Here is a 19,547-nt window from a genome sequence, read left to right as displayed (position 1 = left end):
TTAAGCTTGTTCTCTCTGCCTCCGCTGTATGAGGGCAGGAAGTACAGGGATGTAGGGACAGCATGTTCAGGTTGATACTTGCTTCTGGACCTGGCCAATGAGTGGGCAGTATAGGGAGCTAGTTACTGGAGGTTCAAATATGTTCTTCTCTGTGGAGCTGGGGATTGAGAAGGGAGGGGCTGGCAGTTCAGAGGCAATCTTTAGAGTGTGGCACTACATAATAACATATCTGTTTGCATCCAAAGAGGGCTTCAAGTACTCTGTTCTACCCCCCACACTGGCACTTGTATGTGTTCAGACCCATTAACCTTCACTAATGTTTTTCTGATTTCAGTGATTCAAAAACCATCACTGGTTTTCAGTCCTTTTGCTGTTTCATGGGAAAAAGCTGGTCCATAGAACTTCACTTTGCATAAGGTGTCGTTAGGCATCAAGGCATCTTCCTGAGCTGTGATATACATTATGCTGGTGACTCTCAGGGCCTTACAAGGCAAATACATGTTGACATTTTGATTTTGCATATCTTTTTTATTCAGTAGTTTAATGGGTCCCTACCATTGGAGGCAGAAACCAAGGGAGTGGATTCTGGGTAACCTCATTACTGGCTTAGTATCGAGTTGTAATTAAGCCCAAAAGTGGAGACTCTTAGCACATCTTAAAAATGTATAAGACCCTCATTATTGTGAGTAACTGAAGACCATGCCTTAGACTCACCCATTATGCCATAATCTACAATTTGTTGTAACTCCAAAACATGATTTACGTAAATCCAATTTTATTGAAAATGAATTATACAAAATCCATGTACAAAACGTAATCAAAAATGTACACAAAAAATTCAAATATCTCCAGTTCACAACTGTACAAAATATATACAGGATACTTCTCTATATCCACCATCTTGGACTAAGTAAACAGCTACCATAAGAGTGTGGGACCAGACAGAAACGTAGATTGTTTTCATGTGAATCATCCCCGTTCGTTCATTAATGCTTTGAGGCCATTGTGTAGGATTCGCCTTTAGGAATTCGACAAAGGAGGCAAGGAGAAGTCATGGGATCGACAGAACGCTTCACACCCCTGGGAATGGGAGGATTATGAAGGCGAGAATTCGTACTATGGAACAGATTAGATGGACCCCTTTTCCCTCCCGTTGTCGTATATGATCAGCGCTTCTCTTAAACGTATTTGGGTGAGGCAGATGTTACTGAGAAACTAACAGCTGTTTATTTCTACAGTTCTTGAGATTAATTACGATATAATCAACTGCCTCCATTGGCTGAAAGACTGTACTTCAGACATTATGAATACACTAGATTGGAAGCTGACAACTAAATAATTTTAACAGTCGCAGCCCAGTCAAGCTTGTTTGTGGGTGAAAAAGCTCCCTAGCATAATGCAGTTTATATTAAATGTAACCTCCAATCGAAAAAGCATCCACTTCATGAGAGGAATGGCCTTGATTACTCTGACTTCCCCCCACGAAAAACTTAAATTCAGTTTGAGCCCTTAGAAAAAAGAAGCAGGAACACACAGCATATCACATACAAGACCGACTTGCTCTCTCTGATATGGAACTACACTTTTTAAGTGTACAGTGCGGTTGCATACCTGAGTGACTTGTTCTTTGACTGAAGGGAGAGGCAGTTGATGCACTCCAAAGTGTTGCTTTTTGAGAAAGGGAGACTTTTGGGATCGAAGACACTGGTTTATAGCCCTTTTCTCCCCCTTTAATGTGTCCCCTCTTTCTGAATGTCCTTGTACACACAATATGTCAATTATTCAGACAAACCCAGGCTGAACACCCCATGTCAACTCTCCTTGCTCAGTGCTGATGTACATTCGAAAGGCAGAGGCATGTAATGCAGACCTAATTTTCCTCTCTGTTTGTGGAGGAAGAAAAAGTATGTTCTCAGTTGATGCAAAAACCTTCTATGAAAAAATGCAAAATCTAGCCTCCCCAAAAAATAAACAAAAAAAAGGCCGCTAGAGGTTTCTATTTCTTGTATTTTTTGTTTATCTTTGTATTTACATTGTGTGCTTTTAAATTTAGAAGATTTTTTTTTTTATTTAAATTTTTGGTAAAAAATAAATAAATAAATAAATAATGGCTGAATGCCTTAGTGGGAGGACAGATTTTGCTTTTTGTCTGATGTTTCAGGACGTCATTCTCATATGCAGTATTATGAAGGCTTGGCTCCAGCCCATTGCAACGCAGAAACAGAAGGCACTTTTAGAAGTGACAATACACTAAGATTTCTATTGATTGGGCGGGGGGCAGGGATTAGGCCGTTTAGCACTGCTAACTCTATGACTGCCTTATCTTTGTATCCCTTTAAATAAAGTTTTTAATTTTTAGATAATTCTGGGATTTGGCCACATTTTTGTAACTGTATAAAAATATGCAATTCAATCAACGAGATCCATAATGCAAATGTATTGCTACATATATCATGCCCTGGCAACAAATAAAAGAGGAATGCTCATGCTACTTTCCAATACTTTTCAGCAAGCATGCAGCAGTTGTTTTGTTCATGTGGCTATGAAACTCTCTGTTTAGGTTGGAAATATTTATATAGTTTTTTTCTATAGTAATCCAGTTTCTTAGAGCTTAGCGAAAAGATAGTGATGCTATAGTCTTTTAGGTTTACTATAAATTGTGCACAACATCACATTATGTGATAACTGTGATTGTGCAATAAGTTACATTTTTGCAGTTGTTTCACTGTAATGTTCAATTTCACAGACCCACAACTGGAAAATGAAGAAATACATTGAATGACAAAAAATGAGCATTTGTTCCCCCTTTAGGATGCATCAGGAGTGCATTTTATATTTGATTGTCTATGGTTTGCAAAGTTTTCATAGTGAAATTACCCGGTGCACAAGTGGAAAATGTAATAGTGGCTAATTTTTTTGTTAAGTAGTGGCTATACCGTTTAATGCAACATAATTGTGCTAATATCCAGTAGTTAGGTACAGTTACAACCATCTAACAAGCTCATCACACCATCATAAACCCCTCGGGAAGACAGAGCCTTGTTGACATATATTCACATTATAAGCATGATGGCATTCAAAATCCGAAAGACACTGAGAGATTCAGAGGAAATATCGCTGAGCAGTGTATTCCACTCTTGAAATATGAGCGGAACGCTCAGGTTTTTGAACCCACGGCCTCTATTTGATCGCAATATCTCACATAGGTAGCAAGGAGAATATTGCAATACATGTTAGAGCATTTTAGTGCATTGGGTCCTTTCACATGTATGTGGAGTAAAACCAAACATTCATGACTACCATTGGACTCTACATTTCAACTCTTGTTTGGAACAGAGGTCTAATAATAAGATATTGCTTTCACATTTTACATAAAAAAGTGAGTTCAATGCAAAAAATGTGAACATCCTAATTTGTCAAGAGCCTTTTCAATGGCAGTCACGCACCTACGTTTTACCAAACATCTAATCAAATGGCTGGTCTTTGGAGGAATGTGGAGCACAACTTCTGGTCCTTTCCTTGTGATTACACACTTTTGGACTTGTAACTTATGGAAACTGTTTACCAAAGACACTGATTAACCGGCTCAGCGGATATGCACCATCAATGGCTTTACATGTACAAGTCAATCTTCAGTTTGCTACATTTCTTCAAAAGAATAAACTCTCCTCTTCAATTTCTTTCTGTTGTTGCCTGCTTCTGTCCCGCAGAAGTAAAGTGTTCTGAAACCCGTTCTGTGATAGAAATTTTTTAGCACCGTCCGGGATTCTGGTTTGGCTCTTGCTATGGCACAATGTCACCCTGAGGGTTGAAGAACACAGCAAGGACCTGGGAGATGAAGTGGTAGACGTGCCACATGAGGGGTACCCGGTGCCCCTGTTGTTCCATTGCCTGGAAATGAAAAGAATGATAAAAGATTAGACTAAACAGGCAGAAGTTTGTTTATGGCAAACACAGCAATTAACATTCTGTAACTTGTCCAAAGCAATGTTTAATGTAAATAAGCAAACTTTTAATTAGCAAAGAAGAAAGTGCCCCTGAGCAAACTACCATCTTTATTAGCCTTGGACATACTGTCACACAAGATTGTGCTCAGGGAAAGAGCAAGGAGGCACTACTTGCAAATGGTTTCAGAAGGCTAATAGACAGCAACAACTGAGCAACTGCTGCTATAACATGACATTAAAACCGTTTCTGCTTGTTGTTGAGCAGATTTTGCAGTTGTTTATTGTAGCAAATGTGTTAATTGTGCGCTTTTGTATATGACTAAAATAACAAGGAAGAGGAATATCTCTTGTTCTCTGAGGGCAGCAAAGGACTACCTCTTACGAGAAGATACACACGTACCTTGATGTTCTAAGTGTTGGTCATATTTTACTGAAGCTATATTATATACAGTGTAAATATATTCCTGTTCAGAAACACACCTAGTTTCTAAAAAGAAGTCAAAATAGAAGAATTAAAAAAAATAAAGAAGTAAAAAAAGGATTTGTCAAGTGGGAAGTAGGTCTTGAATGACAAAAACTCTGCATTCTGCTCGAGCTACTTATGCTTAGCGACTGGGGTAATTAAACCACTTACCAAAATGGCCACATATGCTTTCTTGCTCTTAACACTATTTAATAATATCTAGATTCTATTCTAAGTGAGTTACTTAAACTACTAACATTCTGAAAACTCATCTTTTCAAAGAAACCTTTCACTCCTGCTCCGCAAACTGTCCTGCATTATCACTCGATGCACCCAACAAACTAGCTAAATTAATCTCTTTAGCAACCACCAACAGCTCCCTTCCAAGCTTTTATGATTTGCCTTAAGCTGTGTTGTTGCAATATCTGTTAGCCTCTATATGCTTATGTACTTATATCTGAAGGCTGCACTGGCTACAGTAAACAAAGGACCTTGCTATGTTGTTGAACTGGGCTGGAGTTTGCTGCCAGCACCTCACACCTGTATTACACTCACACACGCCTTGCACCATACCTGGCAGTCCTCCAGACACCTGGGAAGCTTGGATGCTGTTACACAGTCTCCTTGAAGGTGGCTGCCAGCAGAGTTTGCCAGGACCGCAGGGCAGGGTGAGTAATTTGCGCATAATGACTGTATGCACTGGAATTATCTAGTCCTTATCTGCTGGTAATGTCTCTTCGGCAAGAAGCAATCCACTACTGAGCTGATAATTAGAGTGAATAATATCACCCAGTTCTGACAGTTAACAGTCATATTTAGAAGTAGAATTACTAACTCACGAAATATGGGGTGTGGAAACAATAACTGGTGACTGTGACCGGTTCACACTTTTCTCAGCCATCTCCCTTAACTCTGATATCTGCATACATGCTACTAAGTATGAAGAACTAGACTGTTAGGGCACATCAGTGAAATCTCAGGCCTCTGTATGAGAATGTGGAAAGCAAAAAAAAAATAGTATAAGATGCCTCACTTTACATGGTCAGTCTTCTGTTAAGCATCTCAACACTTGCCTCTTTAATAGAGACCAATTCATTGTCTATGTTATGAATGAAATAAGGCATGATTCTCTGGGCTCCTTGTGCATGAACCGTGTGACATGCCCAAGTAACACGCTGTGGGTATGATGAGAAGAGTTTGCAATCCTGAGTTGCTTCTATGATTGTGACGTTCAGGAAGGTTATGGTCTGGGACTTCTGGTCTCTGGAAACCATCTATGTATCCAAATGATGCGTGCTGTATTGGTAACAAAAACACTGTATGGCGCAAGTGCCACCTCCATGTCCTTTTCCATGAAAGGAGGGGCATAAGTGTCAAATACATGGCACATGTTATGAAGTCAGACCTTTCACTGCTTTAAGGCCGTCTAATGGTGCCCCTGAAATTGAAGTATTTACCAAAACAAACGTCAACTGCAAGCCAGACTCAGAGAACACCAACATATCCGATAGTGCATGTCTTGAGTATGATTCATTGGCCACTGCCACCATGAGATGTGAAGTAGAGATGATAATCTCCATGTCATCTTCTTGACTCATTTTTTGGGGGGGTTAACTGGGTGTTAACATTAAAAAACTGCAGAGCTGCAGACTAAACTGCAGTAGCTGACGTCCACTAGAAACCATTTCAGACTGTACTGGTTAAGGCACTAGGCCTGTAGACTCCTGCCGCATTCACAATAATGCCATTAGAAATTACTGCTCATTTCATTTCTCCAGTCACACCTTACATTTTCGTAAACAAAATCGGGTACGAACTACAAAAGTTGACTGTGGAAATAAATCTCTTCTGCAACCTCTTAGATGGTTTGAGGTGACCATAAGTTGACAGAACAAAGCACTCTACAAATACTGAACACATTAAAATGAAGACTACAATAATAAATAAATAGTACCACTGAAAATGTTTTTCAGAATTGGAGGCAAGTAGTTGCTCTTCGTCAATTCAACGGGATTTGTGGTCGATAAATAAACAGAATACGAATAATTGAAGTGAATTTTCAGCTGTGTGCACTCTTTTTCTGAGGCCATCATTCCACCTTTACAGAAACAGGGCACTTTGTGGTGTTTCCAGACAGTGGGATGTACTTTAACCACCCTGATCATAGTTTATAATGGGAGTTTTATAAAGATGTGGTGCACAGGACAAATATGTATGTGTGTGGTACTCGTAAGGCACAAACATAGCCAAAAAGGCGGGGTAGTGCTGTACATTGTTAAATGCCGACATACAGTCAAATAGTGTTGAGAGGTCGGCAGGTATAAGATTGTTACGCCATTATGATGTAGTGTTCTTTTAAGGGGTGCGTATTGAACTGTTTACTAAATTGGAGAAGCGTTGCATATGCATCCTTATGTATATGGGGATGTTGTTCCAGAACATGGGTGCATAGAGGGAAAGTTTTGCTGCTTTGTTTTCTCTATTTATTATTACTTTCGATAAGGAGGACTTGCACTGAATTGTATTTTTCATTCTATTTTTCGGACGTAGGCATATTTGAATGTTTTGGCGCTATTATTTGATTATTAACGCATAAACGTGTCAGTACACTTTCTTGGGCTCATGTGCAGTCTTTACACATTCAGGCTTGCATGCAGATTTTTTACGATTGGTATGGCAGATTCGGACAGATGGCACGTCTTGTGTTTTCTTTATCAATCCATGCAGATGGAGCTGCCGCTAGCTGCCAAATTTCTTAAGCGGAGCACATAACTTTATTCTAGTGACATGTTTGCTAGTGTGTAAAGCATAAAATGTGTTCTTAACTTGTTTATATGGACACCTCCTTTAATACTTCTCATAAGAGAAATATCTTCTGTCAAAGGACAAGAAGACAGCTTAACATTAGATAGGGCCTGCGCTAGTTTCTGCCAGGAAACAAGGGGCTTGGCCTTGTTTTGCAAGAGAAACTGCTGGGAGATGTTTGCAAATTAAGCGCACTTTCATTCAGTAAATAAGGAAATGCAGGGTGGTTTACGAAACTGATGTAATAAAGAATATATGCTAACATAGATACCACTTTGGTGAGAGTAAATGCACCTCGTAAACCGCAGCAGAGGGACAAATGCACCTACAAACACAGGTATTGACTTTGGGCAAAAAGGTAAGAAAACTAAATGCACCAATAGACTGAGCAATATAACAGTAATCCTTAAAGACTCTAGTTGCACCAAATGTCAAGTCATTCTATGGCAGTGGTTTTCAAAAAAATAATCAGGCCACCTCTCAGAATTATTCACAATTATTCTACTAAGTTGGCAATGTTTAAATATGTCTAGATTTGATAAACATTGCAGTTAAGTTATGTTACCTTTTTAAAAATGTAATAAATATTTGTTTCTGCTTAAAACAAAGCACGGTTATCTGCATAATGCTTTCTTTTGGTCAGAGCCTGGCACCAACCCCCCCCCTCCCCCCCCCCCCTTGGGTGCACTCTGAACATGGGCCTATTCTCGGTGTGGTTTATCATGTTATGGGATGCAGTGCACTGGATGATGAAGTGTAAAAGACAGACATAAAGTTTATGGTTTTCATGTTAGCTTTAATGAGCCCTGTATTTATTATATTTCGTTGATATAGGGCCCCATTGCGATTTTGGCAGATGGAAGAGCCCATCTGCCGAAATTAAGACAGGTAGGTTGCCGCCATTGTGACAGCCTCCCTGCCTGGCCTATTATGAGTTTCCCACTGGGTCAGCGGGCAGAGACCTCAGTTTCTGCCTGCTGGCGCAGCAGGAAACACCTACAGCATTGCCTCCAGCTCATAACAGAGCAGGCAACTATGCTGTAGTGCACAGGGTGCACCAGCACCCTCGCAAAGTTCCCTGTCTGCAAAGTAGACAGGGAACATTGCAAGGGTGCTGGCCTGGGGGTCTCCTGCACTGCCCATGCCAATCGTATGGGCAGTGCAGGGGACCCCTTGCAGCCCCCCTGCACCTGTTCTCTGCCAGCCTTTTCATGGCGGTGAAACCACCATGAAATTGCTGGCGGAGAACGTAGTTATAATCCCCAGCGCTGCCCTGGCGGATTAGGACCGCCACGACGACTAATCCTGACAGTGCTGACGGTCCAACCGCCTCAGTCACAATGTGCCATTCAGACCACCGCATTTGGCAGCGGTCCATATGCCACTGCGAGCCTTGTGGTCAAGAGAACGCCAGACTCATAAGAGGTCCATAGTCTATTTAGCTTAATACTGAACTAGGTAGTCCAATCTTGGAATAGTGTGTATAGCTGTGGGCCTGAGCGGCACGGTTGGAAGGAGAGATAGGTGGATGTCAGAATGACCAAACTTAAACACTCTCATTGACAGACACATTTTAGTGACTAACAGGAAGAAGTGCTTAGAAGGCTTCGCGTTAATTTAGCATCGCCTCTACACATTTTGTGCGTGGGTTTTATGCCCAGAAGGAACCAGGCCCCGGGGACCACGTTTTTGCCGGCACGTGTCTTAAAGCACGGAGCTGTAAAGTGAATGATTTACTGTAATGGCTCACGGGCTCGCTGCCTGCGACTCTGCAGTCTGCCGGCAGTGGGCGCTGTCCCCTGGAAAAACAGGCGCGCCGAGTGTGGGAAAGGGCAGGTGCCGGAGGCCGCGTCTCAGACCACGGGCAGGCCCTGTGTGCGCGTCACGGCGGTGTGGGCGGGGCCAAGGCCCGAAGCCACGGGGCGGAGCGCGGAGAGACAGCACGAGACCGGGAGCTGACTCACCAGATATTAATAGCCTGGGATATATAACCGCGGTTCGCAGCCGGCACAGCGTCCGTGGTCCAGGGTAGGTAGGAACTGTTCCGGCCCAGGGCGGTAAGGTCGGGTAGGCCCCTCTTTTCTCGGGCGGCTGTTCCGCTGCCAGCATGCCTCTCTGCGCGGGCTGTCCGCTCCTCTGCGCCTTCCATCAGGCCTTGTAGTACTGCGATTTGAAATCAGTCCTGTGCCCTCCACTGGCTTTTGGATTTGTTTTTAATGTACGCTAGACAATGGTTTGGTGTTTGCACGATTTAATTCGACGCCCAAACAAGTTTTAAAGTAAACAAACGCTGACAAAACGTATACGTGGGCTATGGCTGCTGTTGTGAACTTGTCCTAAGTTTTCCTGGTCCTGTGGACTTTATCTCCCACTTTCTGTAGTATACTAACAGCGTGAATTGTATGCGCCCGTAAATGTGACCTGTCGACATATATACAACATTATTGCATCTGCTCACTCTATATTTTTCCGATATGATGAAGATCTGATTTGCCATCCGCCGTTTGTCATGAGGAAGCAATTCGAAACGATTTTAAAAACTATTTCTTGGGACGATTGTGAGCTCGTCACTTGCCTACCTCTAAAGCACGGATATTATCAATGCCCTGTGGTAGCATGACATCCTGAGATAATTTGTTCACAACTGCAGAAGATAATGCTCTGAAAGCAAGGTAATATAGGAGCCAACTAAAAGAATGCCTTATAATTCTTCATAATCAGATTCCTGTCAAAACATGTATACATTTGAGTGCTGTACACATACGAATGTGTACATGTACCGACTGTATCACCTGTGTTCTTGTGCCATGCCACGAGATGCTCAGGAAATGTTATCCTTTACATAGAATATGTACATTTGACTTTTACCTACGTTCTGAGTTCTCACTTGCTGGGCTTGTTAGAACCCATTTAATTCTGACTGTGACTCGGGAGGTTAGTTGTGGGCACTCCTGTGTGAGACTTAATAAAGTCTCCATCGCTTATTTTTGCGTCTTCCTCTTTATTATTTGGAACTAAACATTTGGCAACGAGGATAGGACACTTGTGGGCTATATACACAAGAGAGAAAGGCCAAAACTGCACCCATATCAGTCAAAGCTGCTCAAGTATCCCCATAGCTGAGCCTCACCGCCCACAGTACTGCACATTATAAACCTCCAAGGGAAGACCGTCGGAATAATGTACAATACAACCAACATTGCTAAGAGGCATAATATAGGTGGACCACATCGAACTCACTACAGTACTCCACTTCTCATAAAATAATACACCTCTCTAAGAGACACGTAACACACTAAGCAAGCATCCCAAAGCTATATTTGTTTTATTGAGATATTGTGGACCCCAACAAGGCACCAAGTCTGTTTTTATTCTGATGAGCATAGGTCAGTCAATGCACTTGCCAGTATTTCACATGGCATGGCTCAGAGATAGTAAATATTTCTGACCACACATGTTAAACACCAACCATTGTAACACACAACCAGAAACTTAAGTATTAGCCACACCAACACAATTGACGGTTCTACTTAAAAAGAAAACATACTTTAGTCTGTGTAACGGAATCTGCGATTGCAGATGATAAAGGTTCCCACTCCCGACAGCATAAGGAGGTCGTATTAGTAGTGGTAATACAGCACTATTGAAATTTATGTTAAAGTAACAAGCGTTCATATTACACAGAATTTTGCACTTTTTAGCTATAAGAACTCTGTACTCTGGGAAAGACTGGCAAACCCGTACATTCTAATAAGTAGATTGCTTGACAAATATTTGCTCACCTTAACCTAAAGGAGTTGCTACGCGTTAAGGTGTATCTCTTAATGGAGCAGTGAGGCTGGGACCCAGAGGTATAACCTGACCTTTGTACCCAATTACAGCGGTCTTGTAAAAGCAGGATCCCATTTTCTTTGTGTGCAATATGACCTTTTGTATATTTGCTACATCACTGGTTTTATACATACTTTTTATCCTCAAGTCAGTGCCACCTTTGAAAATTATGGAGATGAGGTAAGAAACAAGTTAGGCACCTTTACCAATAGTAATATTCATGACTGTATTCCCTGCAACAGTTTATATAAATACTAACAGGCTGCATAGAGGGTACCCATTAAAGGCCATGAAGAGATTAATTTGGGTGTAGGTGTCCCATGTAGATCCAGCAGGGATGGATCCAAATCAGATATTAAGGCAATCTAGGTAAGCAGAACTTAGACTGACTGCCGCTCTACTACACAGTGAACGGAAGGTCATAAAAGCTCACAATTTACCATTTCTTCAGAGGTTGGTGATCTGTATAAATACATCTCACGCAGACAAGATTATCAGAGGGATTCCTGCCAGATGCCATCAATGCTATTCGTCGCCTTAATGCAGACCTAGCCTTCGTGTCCCCACGGAGTCTGATCTAGAGACCTGATTCCAAGGTAATGAGGTTTGGGGGTCTCTTCTCATGGACATGGTACTGGCAGATTAGGCTTAACGCACCTAACTCTCTTTAGGTTAGAGATTAGGTTCTCCATGCTAGGGAATTAGGCCCTATTTTACATCCCATGTTGTTGCAAGATGGTGAGGGTCTTCATATTCACGACTCTAGTTTTTACAGTTCTGTTTCATGCATTGTTTATTATCATTGCAGCTTATACATTTTACAGTAGATTGCAGTCTTGTTAATAAACCTATTGAAAACTTTACTTCATCTCTTTCATTGCCTGTGTATGAAAGAGACTTGTTGCTCATGTGCGAAAAGGGTAATCACCTTTTAACAATGACTCCCCCGAGATTTCGCACTCTTGAATCCATGGGTAAAGGCTGCCGCAAATCACCTTTTACTATTTGGGTTTTTGGTGAGGTACTGCTTGTGAGCCAGGAGGGTAGGGCCGACAGTTGCGACTTATTGTAGGATTGGCTTAGTCACTTACAAACAAAAGTGCTGTTATCCCTAAAGCAGTTTTGCTAGAGCAAGAGTCCAACTACGACCGGTATCATTAAATTGGGTACCTGTAATATCTATATTTTATAGTGCTTAGAAATCGCATAAGTGCGTCAGGAAGCCCAGTATTAAAGTTATTAAATTCCATAGGCAGAGTCTTGTTGTCTTAAAAATCTGGCATGGCTCTGGACTTTCTGACCCTACAGCAGCCATCACGGAATTCGAGTGTATTTAAATTCAAAAGCAATGTTTTCTGTGAGGCCAGATCTACTTAAGTGTTTTTGATACTGCCTTGATTTTTCCATGAACTGAGTCTTTATGAACATTAAATATTTCTGCAGATTGTTAGAGTATATCTGTGAACCCGTACTATGTTATTGGCACGCATTCTTGTTTCTGATCTGAGTGATCAAATCTACTTGACATCAACTTGCAGTTCAGGCTGCGAGCTCTTAAGTACATTTAACTTGAACTCCTGCCCCCAACTCCTTCGCACAACACAATCTTGGACAAGTTATGATCTCCTTGCACCCTGATAGGAAACTGCATTTGACTGGCATAAGTCAAGTAAATACATACGTGTACACTAACGCATAACCCCGGGGTTCTTTTGTTTGCCTACTTTAAGAGGCAGGATACAGAAGAAACAACTGTTTCACCAAAAATATTTCCTTCCTTACCTCAGTTCTAGCCACGCCCAGCTCCAAGCAAGCAATCACATCATTGCAAAATCTGACTTAAATAAGGACCTCCGGCTGTAGTATCAAGCCAGGATTCTAAAAATAAGCAATCGGTTTGGATGTTACAAGTACTAAAACTAAGGCAGTGGTTACAAATCTGCCTCTGGGGCTTCAAACCAAGGGTGGGTAGCAAGTGCAGTCAAAAGAGCAGGTGAAACCTGGAATTTTCCAGCTCATTGAGACAGCAGGCAACACTAAGCACTGCAATATACAGGGAGTGCAGAATTATTAGGCAAATGAGTATTTTGACCACATCATCCTCTTTATGCATGTTGTCTTACTCCAAGCTGTATAGGCTCGAAAGCCTACTACCAATTAAGCATATTAGGTGATGTGCATCTCTGTAATGAGAAGGGGTGTGGTCTAATGACATCAACACCCTATATCAGGTGTGCATAATTATTAGGCAACTTCCTTTCCTTTGGCTAAATGGGTCAAAAGAAGGACTTGACAGGCTCAGAAAAGTCAAAAATAGTGAGATATCTTGCAGAGGGATGCAGCACTCTTAAAATTGCAAAGCTTCTGAAGCGTGATCATTGAACAATCAAGCGTTTCATTCAAAATAGTCAACAGGGTCGCAAGAAGCGTGTGGAAAAACCAAGGCGCAAAATAACTGCCCATGAACTGAGAAAAGTCAAGCGTGCAGCTGCCACGATGCCACTTGCCACCAGTTTGGCCATATTTCAGAGCTGCAACATCACTGGAGTGCCCAAAAGCACAAGGTGTGCAATACTCAGAGACATGGCCAAGGTAAGAAAGGCTGAAAGACGACCACCACTGAACAAGACACACAAGCGGAAACGTCAAGACTGGGCCAAGAAATATCTCAAGACTGATTTTTCTAAGGTTTTATGGACTGATGAAATGAGAGTGAGTCTTGATGGGCCAGATGGATGGGCCCGTGGCTGGATTGGTAAAGGGCAGAGAGCTCCAGTCCGACTCAGACGCCAGCAAGGTGGAGGTGGAGTACTGGGTGGGCTGGTATCATCAAAGATGAGCTTGTGGGGCCTTTTCGGGTTGAGGATGGAGTCAAGCTCAACTCCCAGTCCTACTGCCAGTTCCTGGAAGACACCTTCTTCAAGCAGTGGTACAGGAAGAAGTCTGCATCCTTCAAGAAAAACATGATTTTCATGCAGGACAATGCTCCATCACACGCGTCCAAGTACTCCACAGCGTGGCTGGCAAGAAAGGGTATAAAAGAAGGAAATCTAATGACATGGCCTCCTTGTTCACCTGATCTGAACCCCATTGAGAACCTGTGGTCCATCATCAAATGTGAGATTTACAAGGAGGGAAAACAGTACACCTCTCTGAACAGTGTCTGGGAGGCTGTGGTTGCTGCTGCACGCAATGTTGATGGTGAACAGATCAAAACACTGACAGAATCCATGGATGGCAGGCTTTTGAGTGTCCTTGCACAGAAAGGTGGCTATATTGGTCACTGATTTGTTTTTGTTTTGTTTTTGAATGTCAGAAATGTATATTTGTGAATGTTGAGATGTTATATTGGTTTCACTGGTAATAATAAATAATTGAAATGGGTATATATTTTTTTTTGTTAAGTTGCCTAATAATTATGCACAGTAATAGTCACCTGCACACACAGATATCCCCCTAACATAGCTAAAACTAAAAACAAACTAAAAACTACTTCCAAAAATATTCAGCTTTGATATTAATGAGTTTTTTGGGTTCATTGAGAACATGGTTGTTGTTCAATAATAAAATTAATCCTCAAAAATACAACTTGCCTAATAATTCTGCACTCCCTGTAGAAACAGCTCCAGACCAGCGCCCCTCGAAATGTCTGGGGGTTGGTTCAGCCAAGGTACGACCCTGTGATCTATCCTGAGCCCACTGGAGTGGAGTTTCACCCAGAGTTCCCAACTTCCAAGCCCAGGTTTGAATAACTCATCCCATCCTGTTTTCTACACATTCTGGAATTTATAGTCCAGATTTTATAATGGGGTGAAAGGGAAACTTTAGAACTTAGACAATCTGTATTGTAAACACATCTTTATTTTACATCAAAGAAGTAACTGCAAACATCAGGAGATGATCTACTTACTGTAGGAGGCCAGCCAATAACACTCTCTGGCCTTTGCAACGCCAGTATGTCTCTTCTATAGATACACTTTTAGCAGTATCACAGGCTACTTGAACAAACAGCTGCCACAAAACACAACAGACTAATTTCCCCGAAGTTAATTTACAAAGAACTGCATGCAATGGGAAGTTAGGTCACCAGTGGGCCCTCAACATAATTTTGAAGCTTTCTATCGAATTAGTCACCTCTTTTCTTGCCCCTCGGCCTCCACACTCTATTACTCCTCTAGTCATAGTCATAGTCATAAAATGTTCGTGCATACTGTATGTATGATGTTAGTGCTTTATTGTTGTACACGTTAATGTGGGTGGTTTACGCACTTTCCTAGCTCTGCAGTTCTGTTAAGCTGTTGCCCTACCATTTCCAATTCGCGTTATCTATCAAACATACCCACCGCCGGAGGATGCACACACGGTGCATGGCATTACTAGCCCAGTGCAGAACTTTATACTGTGCCACATGTGTGGTCAATGCGACAGAGGCCTCAACAGAACATAAGTCAGAGTGCCTGCGGCTTGTGGTGTACGGCAGCCGGAATGACCACTGGGGACGGCCTTATTATAGAGATTTACTTGGGACACCAAATGTCCAGTTTCTTCTGAACTGACGGGACGGGGAGGTGGGTGAGTAGAGTACACGATGCGGGAATTCCTTCTTTGCAAATAGCCACTTCCGACTCCAAAGAAACAGACGATAACACGCGAATGAAGTGCTGACGACCAGACAAAAAGAAGCTGCCTAAGAACACACAGTGAGTGAGGGGCAAAGGGGTACCGACTTCAAGCAATGTTGTCACCGGGCTTTCTCTTAAGTCGATCCTGTTATTCTGTTCACTCAGCCGATAATATCTAAATAACGCGTGAATAACAAAGGTGATTAAGTTGTGCAGAAAACACGAACAAAACCTTTCCGTTGGGTCAAACTATTTTAGTATTCGTTGTGTTGAACAGGCTGATACCTTTCTCCGTTTTAAAATTCCTGACAGACCCCCAGTCTCTTATCGGTCCCTGCTCGAGATAACCGGGCCTCTTCTGGTTACACAGTCATTTTAGTAACTACTTGACAGACCTCAGCCCTGACTGAACTTCCAAAGAGCTGCCAGACAAACATGGTACGAACAGAGCTCTCCCCTTATTCCTCCAGCCACCTCAGCAGACAAAAGTCCTCCCCCAAGAGAGCTGCCTTGTTTTATGAAGTCGAGACACTAATGGCGCATAATTACACCCAGGCAGAGATGGTGAAATCATTTTAATTAGCTAAGCAGTGAAGACGAGAAGACATGAGCTTCGGGTCAGGCCGCCCCAGGGCTCGGGCCTTGTTCCCTTCTTAAAGTGAAAGCAGGGGTGGGAGGGGTGAAGGAGTTAGAGGGCGCACACCTGTGGCAAGGTTTGAGTTTATGAAAAGTGGTCCGGTGTCGAAAACTGCTGGTTTCAACAGTAAGGAGGCAACATAAGCCCCAAATATCCTGACTCCGTTCGAAAGCTCTTGCTCATGCATCTTCCACAAGTGTGGATGAATAACTCGCATCATCGAAATAGCCATGCGTACGTACATTATCTAACAAAACCTACGTTAAGGAATATGATGGTTCCAACTGGAAATTTAAAAAATCCTGAAATTAGCTACATTGACGACCACAGCCCTCCAATGCACGCTGTTTCCGCCTCCGTTTGAAAATGAAGGTGTCACGGTTCTGGTAGTGACCATACCCACAGACAACCAATTTCATTTTTTCATTCTTGTTTCTAACCATAACATTCCTATATTTAAGTTTTGTAAATGTATTTCGGGGCTTCTGAATTAATAAACGTATGTAAGCTTGACTGCAGAACTACATATAAAATGTACTGTACTTCATCGGTGAGGCCCTGAAGTGCATTCATTTAGTGCAAGTCATAGTTAGCGTGACTGGTTGTGATGTTCAGTATTGCTTTAGGGACCCTTCATACAAGTAACATAAGAAGTCCTCCACCCTAGAAATGAAATATTCTATGTTTTAGATGTTCAAGGAACGTGGTACTCAAAGCATACACTTTTTGTAGCACATTTTGCCTTTTCCCACCCTTCTTGAATGCGCAGTCATATCCTCTGTGGTAGCTTAAGTACCTTGCATGTCCCACACAGGCCGTTCCAGGGACCCTCACATTTTTTCTTCAAAGTCCATAAGCTTTAAACGTGGCAGAAAAAGGGCCTACTCAGTTCTTAACAGTCAATCAGTTCCTAGTACTTCATTACATCTCTGGACAACCATTGTGCATTGCTGTTGCCAGCGCATATCTGTAACCTTGACTCAAAACAGAAATCATTGAATGGGTCATGACGCCCCTCCCCTCCCCCAACTGCGGTAAAAATAGTATTATAACCATTTGCAATTTTACACCTTGTGTTTACACCAGTCTAAGTGACCTGTGGCATTTAAACATAAAGGGTTTGCTAATGGTTGGGTATGTGTTTTTGTAAGCCAGAGGTCTTCAATCTGGGGAATGGAGCCCCCTTTAGGGAGCCTCAAGTGATTCCTGGGGGTGACAGGCTCTGGCTAAAAGAAGCTTAATGTTAATAACTGGGCTTTGCTTTAAGCTGAAAAAATGAGCAGCCATAATGTTAATAACTGGGCTTTGCTTTAAGCTGAAAAAATGAGCAGCCGTAAATTGCTCAGTAATGGGCCATCACTAATAGGGTTTGTCATTTATATCCAAACAGTATGTGTAAGAAGGGAAGGGGCTCCAAATACTCTTCAAAAGATCCCACCCTCACTTCTAATAATCACGCTGTGAATACTTTTACACGTTTACGAGGCCTGCCTGACCAGAATATACATTTTAAAGTTTTCTTATTTTTTGTGAACCAACGTTTACATTCTAACTTACATTCATTATATAAAGAACTGTCATCCTCCTAACGAGAAGAGCGCCACAGTAGGATTAGGAATGAGGAATACTAAAACATAAAGTTTGTGTGATATTAATGATCTGATAATTTTTCTACAGCAATTGTTACCACAGCTTTGCCACTTCATGTAGTGGTAAATGGCAATGCTACTGTTTCCAAACTCAGTAGTACTATTATAATTGACCTTAGAAGAATGGAACATTAAGCCACCTCCTCAGGGATTCAATTCGGTGACGTGCAAGTTGTACACAGCTACAGCAAGGTAACACTAAACTTTCAGAGTCGACTCAGTGAGCTACAGTTGTATGAGATTCCCATAACAGAGGAACAATGCTATATTACATGATATGGCGAACATCAGCATTAGTCAAATTTGAAATGTATCTGTCTTCGCCTTGTTTGATGGTCACCTCTGCAAACTGCTGTTGTAAATCTGCCTGACTGCCAACTGCCCGTTTTGATCAGAAAGAACATCTTCATTTTCGTAAAACGGAAAGCTTGGGAAATGGCCTTTATCTCGATAAGAAATGAGTAGGAACTTCTTCAGGGCAAGAACAGGGTTTGGGAGAGCCAAGAGGTTTGATTTTCATTTTGAGCCCTGACTAAACTACTTTTTTTTTTTTAAACAAAAAAGCCTGCTTCAGTGAAATAAAAAACAAAATAATAAATGAATGTTGTCTATAGGCAGTGCATTTCTGAAATATATGATTTAATGCGTGACGTTTCGGTGCATTTTTGAGGTGTAAAAAAGCCCCTCATGTCTCGCATTGCTGCCACTCCAAAGAAGGTGGAATGATACAGCAGACACTCAAACAGCCAACAGCATAGAATGAGCAAGAAATACTGCTCTCGTTAGAACCACAGGCCCAATTGATGTATTTATTAGAAGAACTGGAAAAAAACAGGTCTTGGACACAGAGGAACTGTAAAGCCACTTACAGAAAGGAGAAAATAAATGTGTGGCAGAGTTATAAACCTAAGGTTTCATTTACAGTTTTCGAACCCTGGCCTGGAGGGTACATGTCATCCTTATACTACGCTGAGGGGGTAATGAGCAGCTCTCAGAGCTTACAGTGTTAAATTAGAGTGGGATACTCCTTGTGTGTGGCACTCATCCATCGCCTTGGCACAGACATCTGTTTTTTCAATGTCCCACAACAACTGGCGGGAATCGCCAACAATGGAGCTTTACAGAGAACCCGCTGCAACAACAAGCTTGGTGGAGTGCTGAGGCAGATCTACCCCGATAACCCTTTCAGAAAATCCTTCTGGCTTGCTGCACTCTGCTACTTCCCAACGACCAGACACAATGTGACAAACTCTGGACATGGCCGACTGGTGGAAACAGTGATCACGGCCAAGTGAAGTTTTACAGCAGAAACCCCTTTGTCTTCGAGGTCATGGCCAGGGCTTTTCCGCCCGGGGACACGCTGCACTTCAGAGCCTAGTTGGAGCATGTATGTGGCAGTGCAGGGGGACACAACAGGTACAAGAGGAGACAATTGCTATTATGCTGCTCAGCTATCAAAACACTTGAGCTGGCAAATTTCCAGCTGCAACCATTGAAAGCCAAGTTCCTGCTGATGCAGCGTCAATCCAACTAGGGACATGTTCTCAGGTCACTCAGTGTTCATTGAAACAAAAAAGTAATTGATTACACCTT

The 19,547-nt window shown here is 42.1% G+C and overlaps 1 protein-coding gene across 2 annotated transcripts in view; it reads right to left on the bottom strand.

Annotated features, from left to right (window-relative positions):
- Positions 1-758: 758 nt before the first annotated feature.
- The window catches only part of BBC3 (BCL2 binding component 3), a 43,134-nt gene continuing 24,345 nt past the window's right edge, over positions 759-19,547 (bottom strand). For both annotated transcript variants that reach the window (XM_069207580.1, XM_069207579.1), the window contains one exon: positions 759-3,891. In XM_069207580.1, the coding sequence (XP_069063681.1) occupies positions 3,784-3,891 (108 nt within the window). In that variant the 3' untranslated portion in view covers positions 759-3,783. The remainder of the gene's footprint in view (positions 3,892-19,547) is intronic.

Source organism: Pleurodeles waltl, chromosome 9 (genome assembly GCF_031143425.1).
Source record: "Pleurodeles waltl isolate 20211129_DDA chromosome 9, aPleWal1.hap1.20221129, whole genome shotgun sequence".
In the NCBI taxonomy this organism is placed as follows: Eukaryota; Metazoa; Chordata; class Amphibia; order Caudata; family Salamandridae; genus Pleurodeles; species Pleurodeles waltl.
Note: the sequence above shows the minus strand (reverse complement) of the source record. Positions and strands in the feature narration are given on the sequence as shown.